The sequence below is a fragment of the Camelus bactrianus genome, chromosome 20 (genome assembly GCF_048773025.1).
Source record: "Camelus bactrianus isolate YW-2024 breed Bactrian camel chromosome 20, ASM4877302v1, whole genome shotgun sequence".
Lineage (NCBI taxonomy): Eukaryota > Metazoa > Chordata > Mammalia > Artiodactyla > Camelidae > Camelus > Camelus bactrianus.
In genome coordinates, this window is record NC_133558.1 from 270,855 (window position 1) to 295,200 (window position 24,346).

At 51.3% G+C, this 24,346-nt stretch overlaps 1 protein-coding gene across 9 annotated transcripts in view; it reads right to left on the reverse strand.

The window, feature by feature from the left end:
- EXOC2 (exocyst complex component 2) overlaps window positions 1-24,346 on the reverse strand; it is a 142,848-nt gene that overhangs the window by 49,176 nt on the left and 69,326 nt on the right. For 8 of the 9 annotated variants that reach the window (XR_012500855.1, XR_012500856.1, XR_012500853.1 and 5 more), the window contains 10 exons: window positions 21,470-21,535; window positions 21,190-21,347; window positions 20,726-20,847; window positions 19,797-19,858; window positions 16,480-16,560; window positions 16,164-16,223; window positions 15,512-15,573; window positions 14,144-14,210; window positions 10,319-10,435; window positions 1,754-1,895 (listed from right to left, as the gene is read on the reverse strand). Coding sequence is in view for 3 of the 9 variants with exons in the window: in XM_074347970.1 (XP_074204071.1) it covers window positions 1,754-1,895; window positions 10,319-10,435; window positions 14,144-14,210; window positions 15,512-15,573; window positions 16,164-16,223; window positions 16,480-16,560; window positions 19,797-19,858; window positions 20,726-20,847; window positions 21,190-21,347; window positions 21,470-21,535 (937 nt within the window). In the remaining 6 variants the exon portion in view is untranslated. The remainder of the gene's footprint in view (window positions 1-1,753; window positions 1,896-10,318; window positions 10,436-14,143; window positions 14,211-15,511; window positions 15,574-16,163; window positions 16,224-16,479; window positions 16,561-19,796; window positions 19,859-20,725; window positions 20,848-21,189; window positions 21,348-21,469; window positions 21,536-24,346) is intronic. The other variant, XM_074347972.1, reaches the window with a different exon arrangement.

Sequence of the window (24,346 nt, forward strand, 5' to 3'; positions counted from 1 at the left end):
CAGATATTGCCACCCCCAACCTCCTCTAGCAGTCACCTGTTCTCTGCAGGAAGCCCTGCTGGGGATGCAACACACTGAACACAGAAACTCCAAGTCAACTGGACCCAAGCGTTTCAAAAGAGTGTAGATCAGAAGTCCCAGAGGCCACTGGCAGATGACCTTGAGAACGGTCATTTATGGCTGAAAGTCACGTTTGTTCACGTGGAGTCACACTCGCTGCTCACACAGAGGGGGCATCTCTTCAGTCTCCCTGGAAGCTGGCCACTAAACACGCCGTCAGGGATTTGGCTTGAAGGAGCTCAACCAACGTAATGGCTGGTGCCGAAACCACCGCACAGCACCCTCCTTGTGAGTAACTGTCTTACACAGAAAATGTGCGAAAGGCTCACAGGTTAGCCCTGAGACATCAGGCCTGCTCCCCACTGGCCAAGTCACCCCTCCAGCTGGCGTCCTGACACTCAGTGGAGGCCTGAGGAGAAAAGGGTGCGGGGGCGGGCCTCGCAAGGCCGGGGAGAATTACTGTTTACGCAAAGGCAAGGTGGTCGGAACGGGCCCCTGGGAGAGTGCGGGAAGGCTGGGCAACAAACCCCCCGTGTGCCGGAGAGGCTGCACGGGTGGGGGGCCCGCAGGGGCGCACTGGCTGCTTTGCAGATTTTTGTTTAAGTTAACGAGACGATACCACAAGTTACTGACAGGATCAGACTTAAACTGTAAAAGAATACATTTGGGATGTGAACTGTAATCTGGTTTGGAGCCGGGAAAGCCTGTGTGCCAAGTAACGGTTCTGGCCAGGGGCATTCGCCCTCGCATGCCCACCAGGACGGCAATTCCAGGAGTTAAACAGCTGCAGCCACATGCGTCTTATCAAGTTGATGATTCTCGTTTTCAGCTTAAAACCCGGGCATCACAGCATTGCTGCCCCCAACGTTGAAAAGGTAATGAAAACCAGCGGCGTCTGAAGAGCACATTTACGAAACACACCACACAACAAAAACGAACAGTGAGCGACGCAGGTGACGAGGTAAGAGCGTGAAGGTTAACTCAACCCGGCGACAGCTCACGGGAACCCAGACTCACAAAACCCAAAGAACCGACACCCCGCGCGGACAGGGCCGTTTCTGCGTCAGCCTGCAGCCGCACACAAGCACCAGCAGCGGCCTGACTCCGTGTGCTCTACACTGCTTCACACAGAACAGCTACTCGGTCAACCAAAACTCTCACCGCACTCAGCAAGCAACAGTTACCCCTAAAATGCAAATGGTCAAGTGGTGCGAGTGACTTCTGCTGACGTCAGCGACAAGCCCGGGGCGGCAGTCCCCTTCCTCGTCCACCGCCCTCTGCTGAGTCTGCACAGTGGCCTCAGCTCGGACGTCTCCTCGAGCCCCTCACCCTCAGCATCAGCAGTCGGTCTCATGTGGCCGTGACCCGTGTCCTAAGTGCATTTTGGGACTGTCACTCGCAGTCTACCCCTCTGGGCAGGAAAGGAGTGTCCCAGAAGCAAGCGTCAGTCACTGAGAGGGTCGAACGCTGTGAGGTGTAAGTGCTTGTTCTCTGGGACTGAAGAACATCTTTAAGCCAAAAGTCTGCTAAATCCCAAACTGTCAAAAAATGGGTTTATGCTGATAAAAAGTTAAAATCAAACTAATCCCTCAGTAAGTATGAGAAAAATGGGAACAAAAGGAGGAGCACCTCCAGCATGACGGGTGAAGCGAAGCCGCGCCGGCGCCCAGGCTGCGCCGGCGCCGGGCCGTACCTGTGGGCGGCAGGCAGTCCTTCCAGTCGAAGTAGCCGGCGTAAATGCCTGGCTCCAGGGAGCCGACGATGGGGTCTGCCTTCAGCTCGATGTAGCTCTCAAAGAGCCTCTGGTCCAACTCCTTCAGTGAGGCCATGCTGACCTACAATCAGAAACACGAACGATCACAAGCCACTGACCAGCAGGTGAAGGAACAGTAAAGCAACGTTAAGTAGAAACCTCAGTACATCTTAAAAGCACTTGTCACTTTTCCTACACAAAGGCATGAGTTTTATTTCACTTCCGGTAGCAGAAGCCAGTCGAGCACAGCCGTCTCATGGGGGGCTGAGAACAGCCCCCGGAGGCCCCGAGGCCATCACAGGAAGTGCAGCATGTCGGCCAGCAGCGCGCCAGGAGCGAAGACACCAGAGGAAAGGCAAGGAAAGTTCAGGTGGAGGCAGCTGAGCAATTAGAGACGAGGGGGAACTGAACCGGAGGAAAACGCAGCTGGGTTTCACGTCTGTGGCCTGAAAGCACCTTCTGAGTGCAGGGCTGGACCGCACACACCCAGGCCAAGGCCGCCGGGGTTCCTAATTTCTAAACAATAAAGCGAAGGGGAAAACTATTCAAGCTTCTGGACCAGAGAGATAATTTACCATCCACACCAGGCTTCTCAGCTGCAGTGCTGGGACCTGACATCTCGACAGGAACGTCCCCCAGAGGCCAAGACCGGGACTCCACATCACTGGCCGAGCCCAGAGAGCCCTAGACTGAGGAGGGAACAGGGGCGGTGACCTGGCCCCCTCCACCCCACTCCTGGAGTGTTTAGAAACAGAAGCCGGACAGGTGATGAGCGACTGGGAACGGGGGCACAGGAGCGACTCTTCGAAGAAAAGAGGCGTCCCCGAGGGCGGGCGGGCCCAGTGAGGAAGCCTGCTGACCGGAGGCGCGGCGCACAGAGCGCGGCCGCACCGCACGCCTGCACCCGCAGGGAAGGAGGAGGGTGCAGAGAAGAGAGGCTTCACATTAATGCCCGGCGAGAAGAAGAGAAAACTCAACTAAGACAAAGTGGAAGGAAAACGAAGGCAAGAGCAGAAATCAGGTTAAGTCTTTAAAGTCATCGGTGCCCAAAGCAGGTTTCTGGAGGGTTGTTACAGTTTGTGTCAGTAAGTCTGACAACACAGAGGAAACGGACAAACTCCTAAAAAAGCAACTTTCTGAAAAGACAAGCAGCCCTCCGTGCACGGGACTCATGAGTCCATCGCTTAAAACGCCTCCACACACTGGAGACCCCAGGGCCAGATGGCCTCGCCGGAGCCTTCCACCGAGCACCAGAGGAGGAAATCACATCACACACAGGCTTTTTTCACAGAGCAGAGCCTGAGAACACTTCCTATTTTGTTTAATGAAGCCAGAAAAACCCTGATGTCAAAACTGGCAAGCACACTGTGAGAAGAGAAAATTCCAGACCAGGAGCCCTTGTGAACCGAGACACGAGAGACCCAACAAGCTACTGGCCAACCGGGTCTATGAATAAGCGAAGAAGCGGGGTTGTCTCAGCAGGACGGAAAACCAGGGCCGGACAAGGGTCCCCGACGCCTGCTCTCAAGACTGCACCAGGGGCCTCGTCCATGCAGTGCAGCGAGATGAAGGACCAGAGGAGGAGGACAGCTTCTGTTCAGCACACGCGGTAAACCCAGCATAATGTAACTATGGTAGTTCACACCACGTCAGAGGCCAAGGAGACAGGCATCAACCTGAAGACAGCAGCTCAAACCACAGAGCCTCCGGGAAATGGAGACCCGGGACACTGGGGCAGGCAGAGATTCCGCAGGGCACTGGGGACACCAAACATTCACAAAAGGCGATAAACCTGATCCCACCATAGTTTAAACTTCCTACTCAGAGTCACCACTGGGAAGCAAGCAGCGAGCCACGGACTGAGAGAACGGGGCGTCCATGTCCCTGCAGCCACACGGCTCCCGGCGTCACTAACAGGAAGGCAAGCAGCCAGCAGTCAGCGAGCACGCACCCTGAAGGGCGCCTTGGGGAGGAGGCACCTGAACACGCACACCCATACGTGCAAGGAAGATGCTTAACATCACGTTTATCCGGGGAAGCCAGCAGAGCTACGAGGTAGGCTCGAGTAAGAAGGAACATGGTGTGTCAGTGAGCAGGTGGGGCGCCGGGACACGGTCGCGCTGCTGGCTGCGCTTAATGAGACGCCCATTTGGGAAAACGGCTCGGTTTCTGTCAACCTGTTCCATGACCGGCAATCCTGCGCCCAGGAACACACACAGGAGTACAAAGCCCACCGAGAGCAGTGGCCACGTCCCCTGCACCCATATTCATAACCACCAAGACGGGGAGCAGCCCGACGCCCACTGCCAAGGGTAACTCCGCCAACTCTGCTGCCCGAATTCAGCGAGAAAAGACATAAATTACTGACAGACACACAATTTGGATGAATCTCAAAAATTATTAGGTCAGAGCAAAAGCAGCCAGACACAAAGGCAACGAAATTGGGTTCCACTTTCCTTGAAGTTCAAGAATAGGCAAAACTAACCCGTGCTGACAGAAATTGGAACAGTGGTGAGAGGGGTGCCCGCTGCCTGTCTCCAGTGAAACATGGGGGAAAACGTGCTAATTCAATAACTGTGCCTTCAGACACAGACGCGCCGGCAGAACCAGCAAGCCGCTGCTGCGGGGCACCTGACCCGGAGCAGCCGGGGCTGGGCAGGCGCACGGACACTCGTGAGACCACCGTGTCCTCCTTGGAGGCAAAACACGAGCCAAGTGCTCAGACAGCACCGCCACCTGCATCACGGCAGGCGGCCACGCGCGCACGTCCCGGAACAAGACGCCCGCCGGCGCGTGCCCCACCTCCCGGTTTCTCAGCTCACACAAAGTAGTTGAAGAAAAGTAAAATCATTATTCTGACTTATTTTAACGTTTCCAATTTAAATTTCCTACTTTACTATTTCCAAAATGTTCTGGTAAGAATGCTGTTTAAGAAATAAGTCTCTGAGAAAGAAAAAAATAACAGAAAAAAGCCCCGTTATTTTTTTCAAAAATGACAGAAAGAGTACGTTTAACGGAGCCGTCTCTGTGGACATGAACTCATCAAACTATAATCAGAACATCTGTGCAAGTGAGCCTGGATTCCCAGGTCCAGTCGAACTAATACAGTTTTATTCCTTACAACGGATGGCTGGACAGGCAGCAAACTGACAGTCCTTTATGCTCCTGAACCAACACTTGTCAAATGTGGACAAAACAGACACCAAATACAGAAAGAAACCCTAAATCCTTGTGCATGAAGCAGGATATGCTATCAGTCGGCCCTGGGAGGGCTAATGAGGACCCGTCAGTGGGACCCTAACCCCAACCTCCCGCCCTATTCACTAGACCTGCCACCCGCACAGACCCAGTCGGGGGCCATGCCCCCACCCCCACACTGCCACCTGGAATTACACCGCTCCGGAGCACGGTAACCACCTTCTCTGACTTAGTAACAGCACCACAGAGAGGTTCTGGAAGGGAAGAGCAGCTCCAGTGACACGCAGCAGACACAGGTCTCCGCGAGGTCAGACACCGCAGACGCAGCGGGGGGAGGAGAGTGGAAGACAGTCCCAGTCACCACAGAGAATCAGCCGCGGAAACTCGGCAGGAAAAGGTAACAGACTCGGAGAGCAGAAGACCTAACGCAGATCCGACACGAGCTCCTGAAGGAGAGAAAGGAGTAAACAGGGAAGAACAGACATCTAGAGAGAATTAATGGCTGAGAATTTTCCAGGACCGAGTAAAGCTATCAGTCGGGGGAAAAGGCAAAAAAAAAAAAAAAAAAAAAAAGTCCATCAAGAGAGACATCACGGGGACCACAGGGCTGGAGACAAAGAAAACACCCGAGACGCGGCCAAGGGAAGCCTGTGACCCCCCCCCCCCCACCCCGTGACAGCCAGAAAAGCACGCGGACGGGCAGGCGGAGCAGGCGGACAGACGGAGTGGGCGGACAGACGGAGCGGATGGGCAGACGGAGCGGGCGCAAAGGCCTGGCCTGGGGCGCATGGACCCTGGTCACAATCGAGGCAAAATCTTTTCATGCAAAGCAGCATTTCAGAAAACTCACCACATGTCACTTACAAAGCAAGTTTCAACAGAGATGAAACCATGATATTCTCTGACATCAGAATCCTTAGCTTAGAGATCTCCAACAAAGAAAGAACTAACTCCTAATATGGAAACTAACTGCTCCCTCAATTTGGAAATTTAAAATCACACGTCTGCATGCTGGTGTGTCAAGGAAAAACACACGATTAAAACTGGAAAGTACGCCTCGAACAACTAAAACACCACGTGCAAGTACGTGGGACACAGCCAGAGAGGAAAATTCAGGGCCTTAAATGTTCGTATTAAAAAGGAGAGGCTTGGCATCGACAAGCCATGTGAACAAACCATCACGCTCAGCACCCACTCACTGCATCAGGAGATGCGCAAGGGTGCACAGAGCTCAAGGCAGCCAGAGCGGCTCCTGGCAGGATTCCGGCGAGGCTGATCGAAGAAAAAGACTGAAAACATCGAACAACACTAAGTATTAAAAGCGGTCATGACCACAGATGCCATCGAGATTGAAATAACATGAAACTATCATTAAATAATTTAATGCTAATAAATTTGAAAATGTAGGCAAAAGTGACAAAGTTCAAGAAAAATACAGATGACGACATCTAACAAGATGAAACTAAATCTTTTTTTTTTTTAAGAGGAAACTAAATCTGAATGGTTCTTTAGTCTTTAAAGAGAACGAACCAGCCATTAAAAATCATCTCACAAAGAAAATACAGGCCTAGAAAGTTTTACCAGAGAATTCTTCTAAATATCCAAAGAACAAGTAATTCCAACTCTTATACAAACTCTTTCAGAATAAGAAAAAAGGGGACAGTCTAACTCATTTTACAAATTGGCATAACCTACATGGAGCAACACGGGTAAACCTCAAAAGCAGTACTGAGGAGAACGGGGGTTCAGAGGAAAACACGCACCACATGTAAAGCTCAAACACAGGTAATGATGCACAGCGTAGGACTCAGGAACCGCAAAGCGCAGAGGTGACCCCGGGGAAGGGGCGACGCGGGGCGCCCCGCGGGGCGAGAGCCGCTCCTTCGGAGGGAAAACGCGTTTACCGCGGGAATGTTTGGAAGGAGCTCACCTTTGCTCCAACGCTGAGCCAGTCACAACGTGGGGCTGACACCACGCTACGCCAGCGGCCCGAACAGAGGACGCGCAAAGTTTGGTACCTGCAGTTCAGGAGCGACTCAGACTGTTCAGGCCCGATTGCTACAAGGACCCTCCCTGGACAGACTGAAAAAACACTCCTTGTCCCACCTCCACATTGGAATATCTGAAAGAGACTGGAGGCTTCACACAAAATCTCAATCAAGAATTTAATGCCAGACTTGTTGTTTAATGACTACATGCTTCAGTCAGTCAAAAATCTTCGATTATCCAAACCCTAAATTAGATAACTGCTTTTAAAAGACTGGGACAGGTTGAAATAGCATTTTACATATGCAGAAAAAGTCCTTGGAACTATGCAGTTACAGCTCACAGTGATAAAATTATGAGCTAAAGTTTATTAACCACATAGCTCTGGTTTTCCCTTCTCAAAGGTCTCAAAGAACTAATGACTTGCAGCAAATCTGGTTTGCATACTTAAAATGCAGAACGCTGTGTTTCCTTAACCCTCTCAGCACCTTTAGAAGGAACTCCTCTAGAACAGACGTGCACAGAAGGAAACGCGTTTCCTTGCCCAGCAGGGAAAGGTATGCAAATTAATATACCATCAAAGAGTATTTTCATCCATCGAGTTAAACCCTCTCGTCAGCAATGATGGCCAGCTGTGACGGGACCAGCTCCCGACAGGCCACCTGACAGAGCTCGCCAGGCGCCTCTGGAGTCCACCGTGAGGAAGCGAGAAACGCGACCGAGAACCACCAAAGCAAGCTGAGGGCTGCCAGTAGGAAAAAAGTGGGAAAAAAAAAAGTGCATCCACACTAACAAAGATTATAAAGCCATAAAACTCCTGGAAAAGTGCTCACAGCAGACCAGCGCTCACTGCAGGCTGGATTCAGAGACGCTTCACCTCCTCCGGGGCACGGGCAGACACGGGGACGCGGCAGAGCCACAGCGCCAGCTGGCACACACACAGGCGTGAGACCGCCGTGCGGTCTTCGGTACTGAGGACGACTTCAGATTTTTTTTAATTTTCGGTATTTTTTTTTCCTAAAAGTAATGACTGGGTCTTACTTTTATAATTAGGAAATAAATGCATAACTGGAGAAAACATTTCTGAGACTTGAGCCGGCCACGACATGGAAGACCCCTAGGGCACGTGGGTTGCTAACGGGGCCTGCCGCAGAGCAGGCCCAGGAGCTGGTCCAGTAAATGTCACGTTCACCACTTCACGTTGTCTCACGGAAGTCCAACATGACACGTGTTCATCAACCAGCCTCACGTCCTTTTCTTTGGTAAATTTTCACGGAAACAATTTTGTTCTTTAAGATCTGGTCCTGGGCCATAAAGCGTTCTGGATTTAGGGCAAGAAAACTTAATTTTGAGTCCTGCTACTTACAGGTCAACCTCTCTGAGTACCTTTCTGTTTAAAAAAAAAAATGGAGTTAATAATAGTTTCCTTAATTACTTCAGAGTTATTTGCAGCAAATAAAACTGTCTATATAAAATCATTCTAGTTTTAAACAACGAGCGATCATTAAGCTTTAATAAGCTCCTAACAAGCATGAGTACCTGGGTGCTGCTCCTGTGTTAAAATTAATTCTACTGTTGAAGACAAAGAACAAGCTAAAAGGAATAAACAAGGCTGCCATCTCCGTGTCTCTCTGGGCAGAAGTACCAACCAGGAAGCAGAAGGAACGGTGCCTGGAGAGCCCTTGGCAATGCCCCGACCACGGCTGGAAGGAGGCCCAAGAGAACTTCGGGGTCCGAGCAGCAGACGACGCTACGGAGAAGCTCAGGGAGCCCTCCCCTCCGAGGGCAGGGGCGGCGAGAGCGCGGGTGGGCGGCATGAGGGGGCCTCGTGCCCTGAGACTCAAGGGACCTCGGCCCCCAGTGTCACGTCATCCGCCGTTCGGAAAAGGAACTATGAAAAGCAGTGGCGGCTGACAGCCTCTCCACCTCAATGCAAGAAATATACTTCACTTGACTGTTACCAAGAAATTGATGGATTCACTCATAAAAAACAGAATCAGCACAAACACTGTCATCAAAATCTAGTTTACTGTCTATTCCTTTAATACACAGCGGGATGACTTCCAAATATTCAATTCCAAATTCTACGTCCTGGCAACCGCCCGCCCGGCCCCTCCCGGCCCCGTGACCGCAGGCGGCCTGGAGGGGCCTGGAAAGGACAGCAGAGCCCGCTTCCACGTCACTTTTTTAGCTTGCTTCTTCACGACGCAAACCGAATTCCACGAAGAGTCCCCATTTACAACTCAGTAAAACCTAGACACCCAAACTGACTGCTTGTTATAGTATGCGATTCCTAATCATTTAATCTGCTTCTAAAGTGATAAAAGATTAGTGTCATTATCGTTACTGCATGAAAGCGAAGAGCCCACATTCTACAAACGCTAACTTCTCACTGCAAGAGACCACCTTGCAATTCTTCACACAAAAATTTCTGGAAATAAACTCAACATTTGGCCCTACAGCCAGAAGTCACAGCATTTCTCATCAGGATGATTAATCTTTACGAAAAGGCAGGAAAACAAAAAACAGCCACCCACTCTGACATTTTCAGTCTTTGAAAAAAAAAATCCCAGTCTAGTTCATGAACTAGAATCATCACCACGAAACATGTGCAATCCATCAAGAGTGCTTTCTGATTCTAAGATTAACAAGATCACTATCTTTCTCATTCTTCGCTCTGAGAAAACTGCACTGACATTAAAAAAGTGGTTCTAGCTTAGTTTTACTTAGAAATCTGATAAACCTTTGACCAGGAACCAACCTTTAATAACAACAAGATTACTTCATTTTTTCCTTTTCTGCTTACTTGAAAAATATAAACAACAAAGTGTAACATCTTAAAAAACCCTCCTCCGCTGATTTACACAGGACCTGCTTCTGTCCAGCCCTTGTGTACCTTTCAGTGAGACCCGGCACACCCGCAGCACGGGCCGCCAGTCTGTGTGCACGTGTATCTGTGTGCACACGTGTGTATATGCACATGACCGTGTGCGCACACGTGTGTACGTGTGTGTGTGTGAGCGCCCAGCACCTCTGCATGTGCTGGGCCGCGGGACGGGAGGGAGGGAGCGGGAGCTCCACGGGCGAAGGGTCTGCCCTGGCTGGAAGGAGTCAGAGGTGACTCCTGAATACGCGGGTTTGCTGCCTTTCTCTCCTTCCCGCCTCCTCGGCTCTGAAGAGCTCAGGTGGGGAGCACAGGGGCTCCAGAGGAAGCGAGCGACTCAGGGAGGGGGTGCAGGGGGCGCGGAGGGAGGGAGCTGGGAGCACGGCTGGAAGCTAGGCGGGGACATAGCCACATGTCTGTTTAACTCGATCACTTACCTGTGTTATTTTTTCTATTCCCTGGAAGTTGTGCTTTTCAAAATGTTCTGCGATGTTTCGGAAGGTGTGACGCTCCAGGTAACAGCAGTTACTGAGGACGATCAAAAGTCGCTGCTCCTAAAACCAATCAAACGCTCAGAAAACTACATTTATAGAAGCACAGTGGGGGACAGACAGGTAAGACTGATCAGTTATAATCTCTCAGTGTTGACATCCACACTCAATGCTTCGTTTTTCCAATAGAGAGAAACACAACATGGTCTTTAATTGTACGGACTGCTCGTTAGGACGCAGCACACGAGCCAACGACGTCCCTGTGGCATGTGATGGCTGTCCGGGGACACAGAGAACGGAGCGGAGGCCAGCGCTGCTCTTAGGACAGGGGCCGACCGCACTGTTACTCTATCTGCTACTCTTCGCAACAACAACAAAAGAAGCTATAAAAAATTGACATTCCAAAGTAATTTAAAAAATGTACAAACTCCTAAGAGACTGATTTCTACATTCTTCATAACTTACAAGAAAGCTACAATGCTATCCACAGACGGGCTCCTTCAAAAAACGGGGCCTTCACAGAGGTTCCTCTGTGAAACAGTCTCCTCTTACGGGGAGTGAGGGGCAGAGGCCAGCAAACCCCCCACAGGCGGTCACGCAGGGACCAGTCTACACACCCCAGGCTTCCAGCTGCTTAAGGAAACTTCGTATCAAAATTACCAGACCCCAAAGCTGATGAATAAAGCATCCTCTTACAGCTCAGAACTGCTACAGGAACACGAAGTTCCAGGAATGGCACTGGCCCTGCTCCCTCAGGTGAGGGCTTCTCTGGAACAACTGTGACTAATTTAGGGCCTTGATTGAGATCCCATGACTAAAAACTAAGGCAAAACTTCTTTCCAGGAGAAGGTCACACCCACACTCTGCCTGCTGTTTTGTGCTCATCCAGGTAACTTAGGCTAATGTCAGTAACCCGGCAGGTGCACAGACCACAGGCTATGCTCACCAAACCCCCATCACCCCTAGAATTCCACTTGGTTCCTTCACAATGTGTAAAACTCTCCATGTCTTTATTTAAAACTTCGTTTTTAATTCATTTCTGGCAGAGTGTGACCTATTCACTGCATTTTGTGGTCATCAACAAACATAATTAAAAGGCCCAGAAATTATTAAGGTGTTTTCAAAGCAATGAAAGGTTATCAACGCTGGAACAACTCTACGGATGGGAAACAGACGCTTAAACAAGGTAAACTCCTCCACATTGTGTTCAAACCGTGTGAGACGGGCCAGGAGGTGCCAGGTGAGGCTGGGATGGCCAACTCCTGCCCACGCCAGGTGACACCACCATGTGTGAAGGGCCTGAACTGAAGTCGCCATGACGCCATGCTGGCTGTGTCGCACAAATCCCAAAGGCCTCTCAGCTCCACCATCACCCCTAATGACTTTCCTTCAGGACCCGCCCTCCAAGTCCTGGCCTTCCCCCAGCCGCCCACCCAAGCCAGCCGTGCTCATTAACTCTGGGCGATGGGTACTCTTGTAATCTAAATGGTTCTTCCCCAAAATGGAAAAACTGTGTCAAGTAATTTGAAATTTTACTCTTAGTAAGTGTATTTTTCTCTCGAATATAACCAATCAGAATAAAAGTGGGAAGAAAAACCGAACACACACATAAAATTCTTAAACTTAGATGACTCATCAAAAAATGATGAACAACTTACACGAGTAAGTGCGTTTGAGAACAACAACTCAACCCACCCAAGGGGCACCCGCATCGAGGACGCTGGCCTCACGTCCTACTCCAGCTTCTCCAGTCTCTGTGACGCAGGCATGGCACCCTCAGCGGCCAGCCCGAGGTCTACCAGCTAGCCAACAGCAGGCCAGAAAGCAAACCAGAACCCTAGCCAGTCTTTTCTTCCCAGAACTGTCTCCACTGGATAGCAGAGCATGACCCTTCTTCTCAGTCATCTGGGCCAAATCTACGGAGAATCCACCGGGGAAAACACAGGGACTGAACTTGGTACCAAGTTTGGAACAATTTCAGGAGAATGGAAAGGAGAGAGAAGGGCAACTATGGAACTTCGGGGTTTGGGTGACCATCAGCAGGAGAGCTGAGCTGTGGTTCTGGGGGGGTCTGTGCTCTGAGAACCGACCCCTCACAAGCACACTGGCCGGGAAACGCCTCCACGGTCCTGGCGTCAGCACACGGCAGTGCTCCAGCCCTGGGAAGTTCCTTGTGTAGAAACCAGGCAGGTCCCAGAGGCTGAGAAACAGCTTCAGGGCTTGAGAGGCAGCAAGGCCGCCCTCAACCAAGAGGCTCTCTCCTCAGTCCCCGTTCACAGTGCAGGAACCTCGCCGACCTCGGCCGCCATCACTGCGACCCAGTGCAGGCAGGTGCCCCTCGGCGTCCGACTCTCTGAGGATGGCCAGGCCCATGGGCCCTTCCCTCTGAGCCTGCACTGGTTTAAATGCACTTCCCCACCTGCGTCAGGAACCAAGTGCTCCATCTGGAGCTCCTCTCTCCGAGTCTTCCTGGCCTGAGAGCCTCGAGCTTTCTGCTTCTGGCCTTCCCTAAGTGCCAGTGCCCCAATATTATCCAAAAGTGCTGGCACCTGATATTATCTCTAAGTCCTAGTATCTCGATATTGTCCCTAAGTACCAACACCCCAGTGTCACCCCTAAGTAGCAGCACTCCAATATGAACCCCAAGTGCTGGCACCCGACATCGTGCTCACACGTGTGGCCCTCTTCTCCCTCAACTCTTTTCCCCTGGACTCCCGTCCACTCCCGGCCTTTTCCCATGCAGCACCGCTGAGTCACAAGTCTGCTTCTAGGCTTCTCTCCCAGGGGTCAGCCACCCACTGACTGCCCCCCGAACAGCGCCCATTCAGCACGTCTGGCCCCACACTGAGTTTCAGCCTTTCTTTAGAACCTGTTTTCTTCTGAGTTCTCTCCACAAACAGGACTACTGTCTAACGAGTCGTCCAAGTAATTAAACCCAGAGTAGTTTTTTTAATAAATTAGTTTGATTAAACCATACTTTTCTTCATATAACAAACCCCTCATGTAGGAATTCATACTTACAGTAACTGTGGAAAGGATACACAGCAGGAGATCTAGATCACGTGTTTTCTTTCCTGAGACACACGCGCGCGCGCACACACACGCGCACACACACACACGCACGCACGCACACACACGCACGCACACACACGCACACGCACACGCACACACACCCCCTTCACACCGACGACAAACCAGAGGGTTGTTTCTTTTTTAAGACAGCTGGGGCTCAGATTCCACAGATGACTTTGCACATGTGAGGAAGCGGAGGTGTGAATCACCCCTAAATACGTGCATATGTTTAAAAAGTACGTGTGTTTACAGAGGAGGTGCTTTGGTTTTGGTTCTGCCATGGAACATTGTTCAAATAAAATGCTACCAGGGAGCTTACAAGACAACAGAGAAAAGCAGAGCTTCTCTGCTCAAAGAGGGAAAATGTGGGCAGCGTGCCTGTCTTTTCTCTCCCCTCTAGTGTCCGCACACCAGGGCTCCACAGGGCCGCATCACACGCAGAAACCGCGGGATGCAGAAACGGGGTGAAGCCACACAAGGTGCAACTTAAGCTGAAAGGTTTTAAAGTGTGGAAGCCATACAAAATTATACGTTTACTAAAATTTTCACAAAATAAAACAGCTTCAAAAGCAATAGAGCTACAGCAGTAATGCGGCCACAGAGTAATTCAGACCAAGCTACGAAATAGTCATTACACAGTTTTAAAATGACATGTTTTACTTTCCATTTACCATCTTTATTATTTATGAGCTTACTTACAGAAGTCAAAGTGAAATCTTCATGGATACTTCCAAACAAATCAGGAGAAGAAACGTCTGTGGAAAGACTGAGTAGAGAAGCACGTGAGAGAACAGTCACAGGTAAAGCACCGAGACTGAGAGTGTGCGCACAACGTCGCCCGTCAGCGACACCTCATAAAACACAACGAATTTGACTTCAAACTCTTTTTGTCAAAAATCACGTAACTTTGTTTTTTTAACAGTGAACAACTGACAGCTCAAAGTAGACACCATGGACTATTAACATGGGCCACGTGAGATGTGCCCCCGAGTCTTCCCAATGCCAAATAATTTAATTTCTAGGTGCAGACTTCCCCAATTTAGAGAAGCTTTTTCAAGCTCAGGACTATAGCAGATGACGTACGGGTGAGCTAGGAAATTAGTTAATAACCCACAAGTGACCAGACACACAAAACTGCAGGGCAGGAAATACTGAGCCACTGATTAATCTGCAGATAATAAACACCACAGCAGGATTTTTCCTTTTTAAACCTAAACAACTGATTACAGAATTCACACGGAAGACTAAATAGGTGAAAATATCAAATAATATTTTAAAATAGAGAAACAATAAAAGGATATCCAATGTGAAAAACATTAAAAAATGAACTAATAGTAATTAAACTAATGTAATTAAAACAACACAAACTGATAGGAAACATGTGAATGAACAGAAGGTAGAGTTCAGAAATACCTTCACTATATATTAGAATTCAATGAGTGAAACGGAAATTACAACAAAACAAGAGGGAAAGACTTATTTAATTTAAAAACATCGGGGAGCAGATCAACAGTACAGATTTCTGATAAATCAATGTGTTAAACATGTGAAGTCAGATTAAAACCAGAAGAGCATCTCAGGCAGACGAGGCCTCACACACTGAGGGGCGAAGAGCAGGTGAACGTGGGAGCAGACACAGAGAAGCCCCCACTGCCAGCCCAGGTCTCAGAGGGGTTTACTTCCGTGCCATCTGTGCGGGAGCATAGGCCTCAGGTGCACAGAAGTCACACGTGCCAAACATCACTCAGAAACACTAGATTTTCAGAAACCCCCAGAGAACACCTTGGTAGAAGCATCGTCACCCAGGCCTGTGGGTGTCAGGCCGGAGCTGGACGCAAGCCCCCGGCACAGTCAGTCCTTAACAAGCACTGGTGCCGCCCAGATGCCAGAGCTGCCGAAGGGCCGACGGGAGACACGTGTTTAATTTCCCACGTTTTTATTTATAAAACCTGCTCCTCTGGGTAATTCGCAAGCTGTGTGCTCAGTCTGCTCGATGGGTCTCTAGCAGAGCTGAGACAAGATCAGAGGATGAAGAGCACCAGCGCGGCCACCATCAGCCATACTCACTGTGTGGTGTCTACGTCGGCGTCAGGCTTGGTGCTCAGCTGCTCCAGACAGTGTATGAAAATCTAAGTCAAAGGCAAGATGTTTCAGTGGTATGAACTCTCAGACACTCATCTATGTGGACGTTAAAGACAATTCTGTATAAATAACCAGAAATACAGCGTCCATCCTGTCAGTGATACGTACTGACTGCCCTGCACACAGAGGCATTTGCGCGTGCGTGAGCTGGGGAGACAGCCCAGCACACGCCACGTTACGTGATAGTTTAAAGTGCCTGTGCTCTGATACAGCCCTAAGTTCCTGAGTGTACTTCCCTCCCCCCACTCACCCACATGCTCGCTCACCCTGTTCGTGTGCCTAGAGGCACCGGTCCCCAGAACTGCACGGTCTAGGACAGCGCAGACAGCGGTCACGGCGCTGTGCCGGTGCTGGCACCACGAGCCGCAGCAGGGCGGAGCAGAGCGGAGCAGACGGGAGCGCTCGGGCTACTGCTGGGCAAGCTGGGACTCTCGCCTCGCGCTTATTTACCATAAACCACGTGGACTCAAGAGAAACGAACGCACGTCTAACACGGCACCTGAGGGGCACCCCGGGACGGGGCAGGGACTAACCCGCGCTGCGGCGGGCCTCGGGGCACCCGGCCCCCCCAGAGTACCTGCACAATGTTGGTGCTGAGCTGGCAGACCTCCTCCCGGGTCCTAGGCTCCTGGAAGACCTGCAAGAAAGACTTCTGGTGGAAAGTTCTGTACTTCGCCAAGAGACCTGTTTGTTTATGAAGTTCCATACAAAACACTTAACCCTGGAAAACTGCGTCAGCGGGTAACCAGACTCTGAAGGGGACGGGAGTGGAGAGGAGGTCACGGCGGTGCGTCCACGCCGGTGACCGTGGCCTGAGAGACGTGCCGGGCAGCAGCTCTGCAGCCGCGCCCCGTGAGGTGCCCAGGCCCCCAGGGGGCTGACCCCGCACTTACGCTGGCTTCTCCGGGCTTGCACTCCAGGACCCCTCTCAGCGACTGCAAGGTGTGTACCACGCACCGCTCAAACTGGCAGGGCTGCAGGAAACAGACCAGCGCAAGTGCTGGGCACGCAGGCACCAGCAGAGGCCAACAGGGCCCAGGCTCCCACTTCCCAGATTCTGCACAGGACCCGAGACACAGACAGCCTCGCCATGAGCTCTGGACTTGGCAGGCTCCGCGCATGTACTTGAAGTCCTGAGAGTTGAAAGCACGTCTAATTCAACTAGAACAGGAGTTGGGTAGAACTGAAATTTACCTTCAAAAGTCTACCCTCCTGGGAGGCAAACACCAGGATAAAGCACAGACATCCTGAGTTTCGTGTTAGAGGCCCCTGCAGGGCATGCTCTGGGACGGGCTCGTCTCCCGGGCCTCCCGGCCTCTGGCCCATCAACGCAATGGACGTCAGGAATGGTGACTGTGGGAGGCTGGTCACTCTAAAGTCTCCACAGTCTACAAACATCAAGTCTGAAAATGAAGCTTAAAAACACATCCAACAAATGCCTCTGAGGTAAGTCTGATCGGCCCTAACTGCGGGCCTCCCCCGCTGGGCACAGACGTGGAGTTCTAGGGCAGGGTCAACAAACCCGTCACTTTTAACTAAAAAAAAGTGCAGAAATAAGTGGAGAATGAACCAGAATCAGCGCTGAGGGAGAGACAGGAGGTGGGGTGGGCTGGCCTGGACAGCAGAGGGCCTGCAGGGATGGGCCCCTGGGGCGCGGAGCGGGGCCAGGCTCGAGCTGGTGACCGCTCTGCGCAGAGCCTGAGGCCAGCACCCCTCTTCTGTGCGCTCCCGCCTTCTCGTGATTCTTTCTTCTCTCATAATGAAGTATGGTTGCCGTACAATGTAAGTTTTAGGCGCACAATGTAGTGATTTGCAAGTGTTACAGGTTACTTTCCACTCAGTTACAGAACACTGGCTCCATGCCCCGTGTTGCACAACGTACACTTGTAGCTTATTTTACACCTAATAGTTTGTGCCTATTAATCCCCGCACCCCCCCAGCTCCCTGCCCTCTCCCCACTGGGAAACACTAGTTTCTTCTCTACCTGTGTGTCTGCTGCTTTTTCGTTATGTTCACTAGTTTGTTGTGTTTTTAAGATGTCATGTCAGTGAGAACATATAGTATTTGTCTCTCTGATTATCTCACTTAGGATAATGCTCTCAAGGTCCATCCATGTGGTACCAATGGCAACATTCTGTTCTTTTTTATGGCTGAGTAGTATTCCTGTGTGTGTGTGTGTGTGTGTGTGTGTGTGTGTGTGTGTGTGTGTGAGAGAGAGACAGAGAGAGAGAGAGAGAGAGAGAGAGAGAGAGAGAGGCACACATCTTCTTTACCCAGTCATCTGTGGATGGACACTTAGGTTGCTTCCATGTCTTGGCTACCATAAGTAATGCTGCTGTGAACACTGGGGTGCATGTATCTTTTCAAGTTAGTTTTTTTGGTTTTTTTTCCCAGATATTCCAGAGTGGAACTGCTGAGTCATATGGCAGTTCCAGTTTTAAAAGAGTTCAGGAAAAAAAAATCAAACAGAAAAAAGAGACACCTATATGCAAAACCGACCCCCCCCCAAAAAAGATAAGTTTACTTTCTTACAAAAAGGTACCTGGGCTTAATGAAAGCTAAAACAGTACCCCGACTTCGATGTCCTTTTAATACTGCACTCAAGAGCCAGCAGAGGGCCCATGAAGAATACTTAGAGGTGAAGGGGAGGGCATAGCTCCAGTGGTGGAGCGCACGATCAGCATTCACGAGGTCCTGGGTTCAATCGCCAGTACCTCCTCTAAAACTAAGTAAGTAAACCTACTTACTTCCCCCTGAAAAAAAAACTTTGAAGTGTCAGTGCAAAAAAAGGGGGAGGTGGGAGCGGCTGAGGATGACACTGCCCTGCTCAGGGAGTATCTCAGTAGCCAGCGGCCTGTCAGACGCCTCGGGCCCCTGCCTGCCCACCCCGGAAGCAGGAAAGTCTACGACACTGAAGAAGTAAAAGTGGAACGCGACGCTCACGCGTGACCATCCACGCTCTGTGCGCTAGGACCTGAGCCGGACTGCCTTCCTGCAGCGTCTCTGCCGATGCGGGGCAGAGCCCACGGGCACGTCCAGTGAGACTGGACGCCAGTCTACGCAGCTGCTGCGCATTTTCCTGAAAAGGAAGCGGTGGCACCACCTGCGCGTCCTCAGCGCGTCACGCACGTCAGCGGACCGAGGAGTTACCACACAGCATTCTGACCGCTTGAAAGAAGGCCTTGCTCAGAATTATCCAAACGGAAAGAGGCAGGAAGCGCTGCCGACACAAGCAGAACGCCGTCCAACGAGCCGCGCCACAGCGACTTGACAAGGACCCACAGGGAAAGAAGCGTGCCCCCTTCAAACAGGGCCGCGCAGCACGGAGACGCTAAGACGTGCGCCAGGGCACTGACAGCCGTGGGGCGACGCCCCTGCTCGGTCAGAGCACTTCAGACGCTGCCAGTAAACAGCCAACGGCGGGCGCCGGGCGACACCCTGAGCCGGGACTCGCCCTCCCCAACACGGCGTCTCCCGGGCCCCCACTCAGAGGACGCCCAGACCCTCAGGTCTACGGGCTGGCGAACGTCTCCAACGACAGCGCATGACAGGCACGCCGGCTGACGCCAGACCATCCACAGGGCACAGCCAGTCTGGCTCCCTGGCTTGTGTGAGACCAACCACGAAAATCAGCTACTCTGGTTACAGTTCCTTACACACTACAGGCGAACTCTAGGCTGATCACGACAGGTTTCAACGGTAACCATTTCAAAGCACTTTCGAAGGGGCTTATCTAATGTAATCAAACAAACCACCTCAGATGTGGCTGTTATCTCACAAGTGTAGACCAGGTCCCGGACGTGCAGGGATCTCTCACACACACACACACTGGACCCGGACATGCAAGGATCACGTGCACGCGCGCACACACACACACACACACACACACACACACACTGAACCCCAAAGTCAAGCTGCTAGGTAACTTAGAATTACATTAAAAAAATGTAGTGCAAACAAAAAATAACAAGAGTTACAGGATGAAGAAAGATCACGCTAAAGGAAACTCACTGTTTTTATTAATTTTTAAACATGTAGTCAGTGTTAAGCAAAACTGCCTCTGAGAAGGAAAATTTTAAGTCTATTTTTCTATTTCCAGAAACTATTTAGAACTGCAGCAGAGAGTGAACGGCCATCATTATCGTAGTAAGTCATTATTTTGAAGATAAGAGACACTAATGATTAATCACTGAAAAGAATTTAAACTTACTAGGGAAGTCAGGCCTTCGCTGTCAACAACCCAGTCTTCCTTCTCCGGCAGCCGCTTTATTTCTACAGGAAAAGAAGCACACGGACCTTCTCACTGTCACTGTCTCACCGACCCTCGGAAAGATCCACACAGGCTGCAGCTCTTAACTGTTGCACACAGGTCTGTGCCAGAGTTGTACAAAAGCAGGGACAGAATATAATTCTGGTGGACTCAAGGACTTAAATGTGTATTACGGATTTTTTAAAACAGAATATTAATGTAAATAAAATTTTCCACTGCATGGCCCGATTTGGAGAGTGCTGGCTAGGCTCAGTGACTACTGTGGACAGCTCAGTACTTACAACTCCTGACACGTGTACGACACAGGACGCAAAGCACACTTCCCCTGAGACCTCTGACGGACAGTCTGGGCCGTGCTAAGTCCCACGCGCTCCCAGGAGCGACAGTGCGGCTCTCGCTGGGAGGGGAGGCGCCACCTGTGCAAACCCCAGGGCAGGACGCTGCCCAGCCCGTCGGCGCAGCCCCTCCTACGCGACAGTCCTGGGGCCAGACAGGAGGGCCTGTGCCGTTGGGAACAACGGTCCTGCCTGTGTTTGAAAACACTTAATCCCCAGAAGGCCGCTATGTGAAGCTAAGCTTTATTGCTTACGACTGTCTGCACAAGATCCTGAAAATGCCGAATGCACACAGAGAAGACAAGCGTCACCTCAGCTTCTGCTGCAAAGAGAAACTGCTCGTCTTTCTTCTGCTTTCACACAGGTATTTCTAACATATAAATATATTTTCAAAACTGGTGTCATACTTTAAACACATGCATATACACTGTGCATTCTTTTTCTACTTTACGTTAACAAGAACATGGCGGTGCTCTCACACCCGTGAACACTTTCCAAGTACACCCAGCTTAGCTGCCAGCCTCCTCAGCGTACCTTCGGCCGCCTGCTGCAGCGTGACCACCACGCAGCGCACGCGGAGGTCCAGAGTGAGGTCCTGGATCGCCTGTAACAGCTCATTAGGAATCTCGAGGGCGGTCAAGGATTCGTACGTCAGCCTGCGAGACAAACACCGCAAAACAAACGGGGGCGGAGTAGGGCGTGGCAGCGATCCCCGACTCAGGGAGGGCGGCGCTGACGAGGGGCGACACAGTGCTGAGCGCCCGTGGATGGAAGACCACGGCAGGGCGATGGCACCACAGAGACACTGTCAGGAGACAGCGCCAGCAAGGCTTGCGTCTTGGTCGTCAGACGATACGCGAGAAACAGCGCGCGCGCCAGGACGGGGAAACTCTTCGTCGAGTGTATTAAAAACCACATCCCACCCTGAGTATGTTTTTTCCTCCCCCCCAAGACAGCACAGGACTGACCCCGTCCCAGGAGAAGGTGCCCGCACTTACCGCAGGGTCTGGATGGCGTGAGCGAGCCACTGTCCCGAGAGCTCGGCCTTTGTCTCCCCGCCCCCAAGCTGCCGGCCGCCGGCCCCCGCGGTGCTGAGCGGGAGCAGGGCCCCACGGGCCAGACGCACCAGGCAGTGCACCACCTCCTGCGTCATCTTCTAGACAACGGACGGGCAGCGCCGCGGTGAGGGCACCACCTCCGTCAGCCGACTGCAGATCCCGCCTCCCAGCGACTCTGGCTGAGAAAGCCGACCCCGAGGAAAGTCGACACGCAACTTACCTTGAAATCGTTCTGTCTCTGCCTTACGTTCTTCGATCTCTCAATGTGGCCTGACTTCTCAGCAGTCTTAAAAATTAAAAAAAAAAAAAACAAAAAATAAAACAAAGTAAAACACGTTAGTTGTCTTTAGAAATAATGCATGAAAATAAGAAACGCTTTAGCCATTGTACGCAAAGAGCGTGAGAAGTGGTTACAACCTGACTAGAGGAACCCTGGTCTCCGACCAAAGGACGGCTGCCTAGAAAGCCGTTCCTGCTCCGACAAGAAGCAGCTCGTCTCCCTCACACCGGCAAGTGTACTTTCCAAACACACCTCAGCTGGAAGTTGGAGCTGCCCGTTTTTGCAGGTGAATTTCACAAGCACTCTCACCCACAACTGCCTGCAGTCACGCCTGCGGGCATGCCTTCTCGCTGGGCTGCCGCAGGAGCTACGGGAAGAGAAGCCCCTGGAGGGCGTCTGGCCATCCTAGGACCCCACCCCCGACAAGGGTCACAAACGGAAGCCCCAGAGCCGGCACTCTGTTTTTAAAAAGTGCCCATCGCTGCCCTTCCTCCAGGGGGCTTAGAGCCTCACTCAGGAGGGGGTGTCTTCCAGAGCCCTAGACCTGCTCGCCTTTCTCCTTGGAGCAGTGTGTGCGAGCCCACTCGACACTGACCAAGAGAAATCCGTTCACCTGGCTGTCAGTTAAGGTTTATTACAACTAAGTATTACTATATACAACGTCCTAGAAGAGCAAGCTTAGGAAACCTTCCAAAGAAGCACAACAAAAAGCCACAATGCAGAAGAAAACTCTGACGCTTCATCAATGCAACATACAAGCTGCCATTTACGGAGAACTTCAAGTTAGGAACAACTGCACTATAAACGAGCATGATGCTGACGTCAAGCTAATTCTGAAATACTTCAAGTTATGTTCTTTGCACTTCCCACAAAGCTAGAGAAACAGCCAGCGTGAGCGAGGAAAGGAAGCGTTTCCAACAGAGTGTCCGACACCCAGGCAGGCGGTCGGCACACAGAGGCCTGGAGGCTCTAATCTGCATTTATTCCAAAGATTTATATTAAGTGGTGCAGCTTGTATCACTTGCTTCTTTGTATAGATGCTCTTTTGAAAAAAATTGTAGTTTTTGAAAAAACTAACCCAAAACTCACAATAATAATTCAATAAGCAAATTCCTAATTTCACTGATCAACAACGCTGAAACTTCCTCGTACACCAGGATTTATAGAAACTGATGAGAAGTAACTGAGCTGCAGTGAGAAGCGACCAGAGGCGCTTGCCGGGGTCTGGCCGGGGAGGAGGATGCCACGCCAGCCTAGGGGAGCTTGACGGGGTCTGGCCCAAAGCCGGTGGACGGAAGAGCCACAGGGGCTCCCGGGGGCTCCCGGGGTAAACAGCCCCAGAGTGTGATTCCAGCGGGTGTGCAGGGCGGGCGGGAGGCGGAGCCGGGACCACCGTCCACGTGGCCCTGAGAGAGTGACTGTGAGGCTGAGACGCGACACCACGCGCTGGGGACCAGGCCAGTTAGAGAGCAGGCGGACAGCCGTCGGGTCTCGGTCGTAGCGCTTTTCCTCTTTACTCTGTCACTAATCTATCTCAGGGCTTCAAGTATCATTCCGAATGCCTTCCTGTTTTGGGTTCTGCACCCAAGTCCAACATAGGGGTGCGGGAGGCAGGGGTTTCCCACCGCCCCCCCAGTGACGGTGTCCGACCCAACAGGTTTGGGCTTCGCCCCACAGGGCGCCCCCACCCCAATGCCAATCGCAAGCCCGGTTGTCACCAGTGCGTCTGACCGACCGGCGACAGACTGGAGGCTCCTGTGACCCTCCCCCACTTTGGGTTCAGTCAATTTGCTAGAGTGGCTCCCAGAACGCAGAAAGATACTTTACTCACTAGATCACTGGTTTATCGTAAAAGGATGTGACTGAGGAATAGCCAGATGGAGGGAGGCACAGGGCAGGTGTGGGGACAGGGGCGAGCACCCACACTCTCACCCCGGGCCCCACGCGTCCTGCTGGGGTTTTCGGCGGCTTCCCCACACGGGCTCGACTGATCGCTGACCCTGACTGCGGGCGCATTCTGTCCCTTGGGGTCAGGATAGCACAACCTGTGAGTGCCCTGATGGCCAGAGGGGTCTCTCCTGGCCGTATCTGCCACGGGAGCCACTGTGGAACTTTCTACACAGTGGGCTTGTTCCGTGAAACATTTCTGAATCAAAGAAAACAGTGAGAATCAACTGTCAAAAACCTCATACCAAAATTAAGGTGAAACTTGGCAGAACAATTCTGCCCACCAAACAGATGCTGCTGAGGGCACAGCGACACCTACTGGACACAGCCGTCTCCACCCTCCCAGGACCGGCCTCCCAGCCCGGGGAAGAGCGGGGCAGGGAACCGGGGCAAGGCGTGCCCCCTGCCCCTGTTAAAAAGTGGCTACTCATTGCTTTAATTTGGTGACGAGCCGAACATCTCCAACATGCTGGACTATGTAAGGTTGGCCCTATTTTTAAAAGAAAAATCAGTTTTGGAACATAAAGTACATTTAAACTTACATACTATACATAATACATCTTAAACCGCAGATTCCTCATGTTTAAAAATTATTTGGATATTTTAAAGTTTTCACCTCAAAATACACTACGTTTAAGATACATCTAAAGGAGTCGTCTTAACCCCTGCTGGCCATTCCCCTAGCTGCGAACCTCAGCCCCGTCCTGAACACAGAGACGAAAGCTACTCCGAGTGGGACCAGTGGCCAGACCTCACTGTCTGGACTCACACATGTGGCCCTGACTGGTCTGAAGAACTGACTACTTTCAAACTGTTGAAAAAGCCATCCAAGTCTTTCAACGGATGAACTCTAAATAAAACAAAAATACT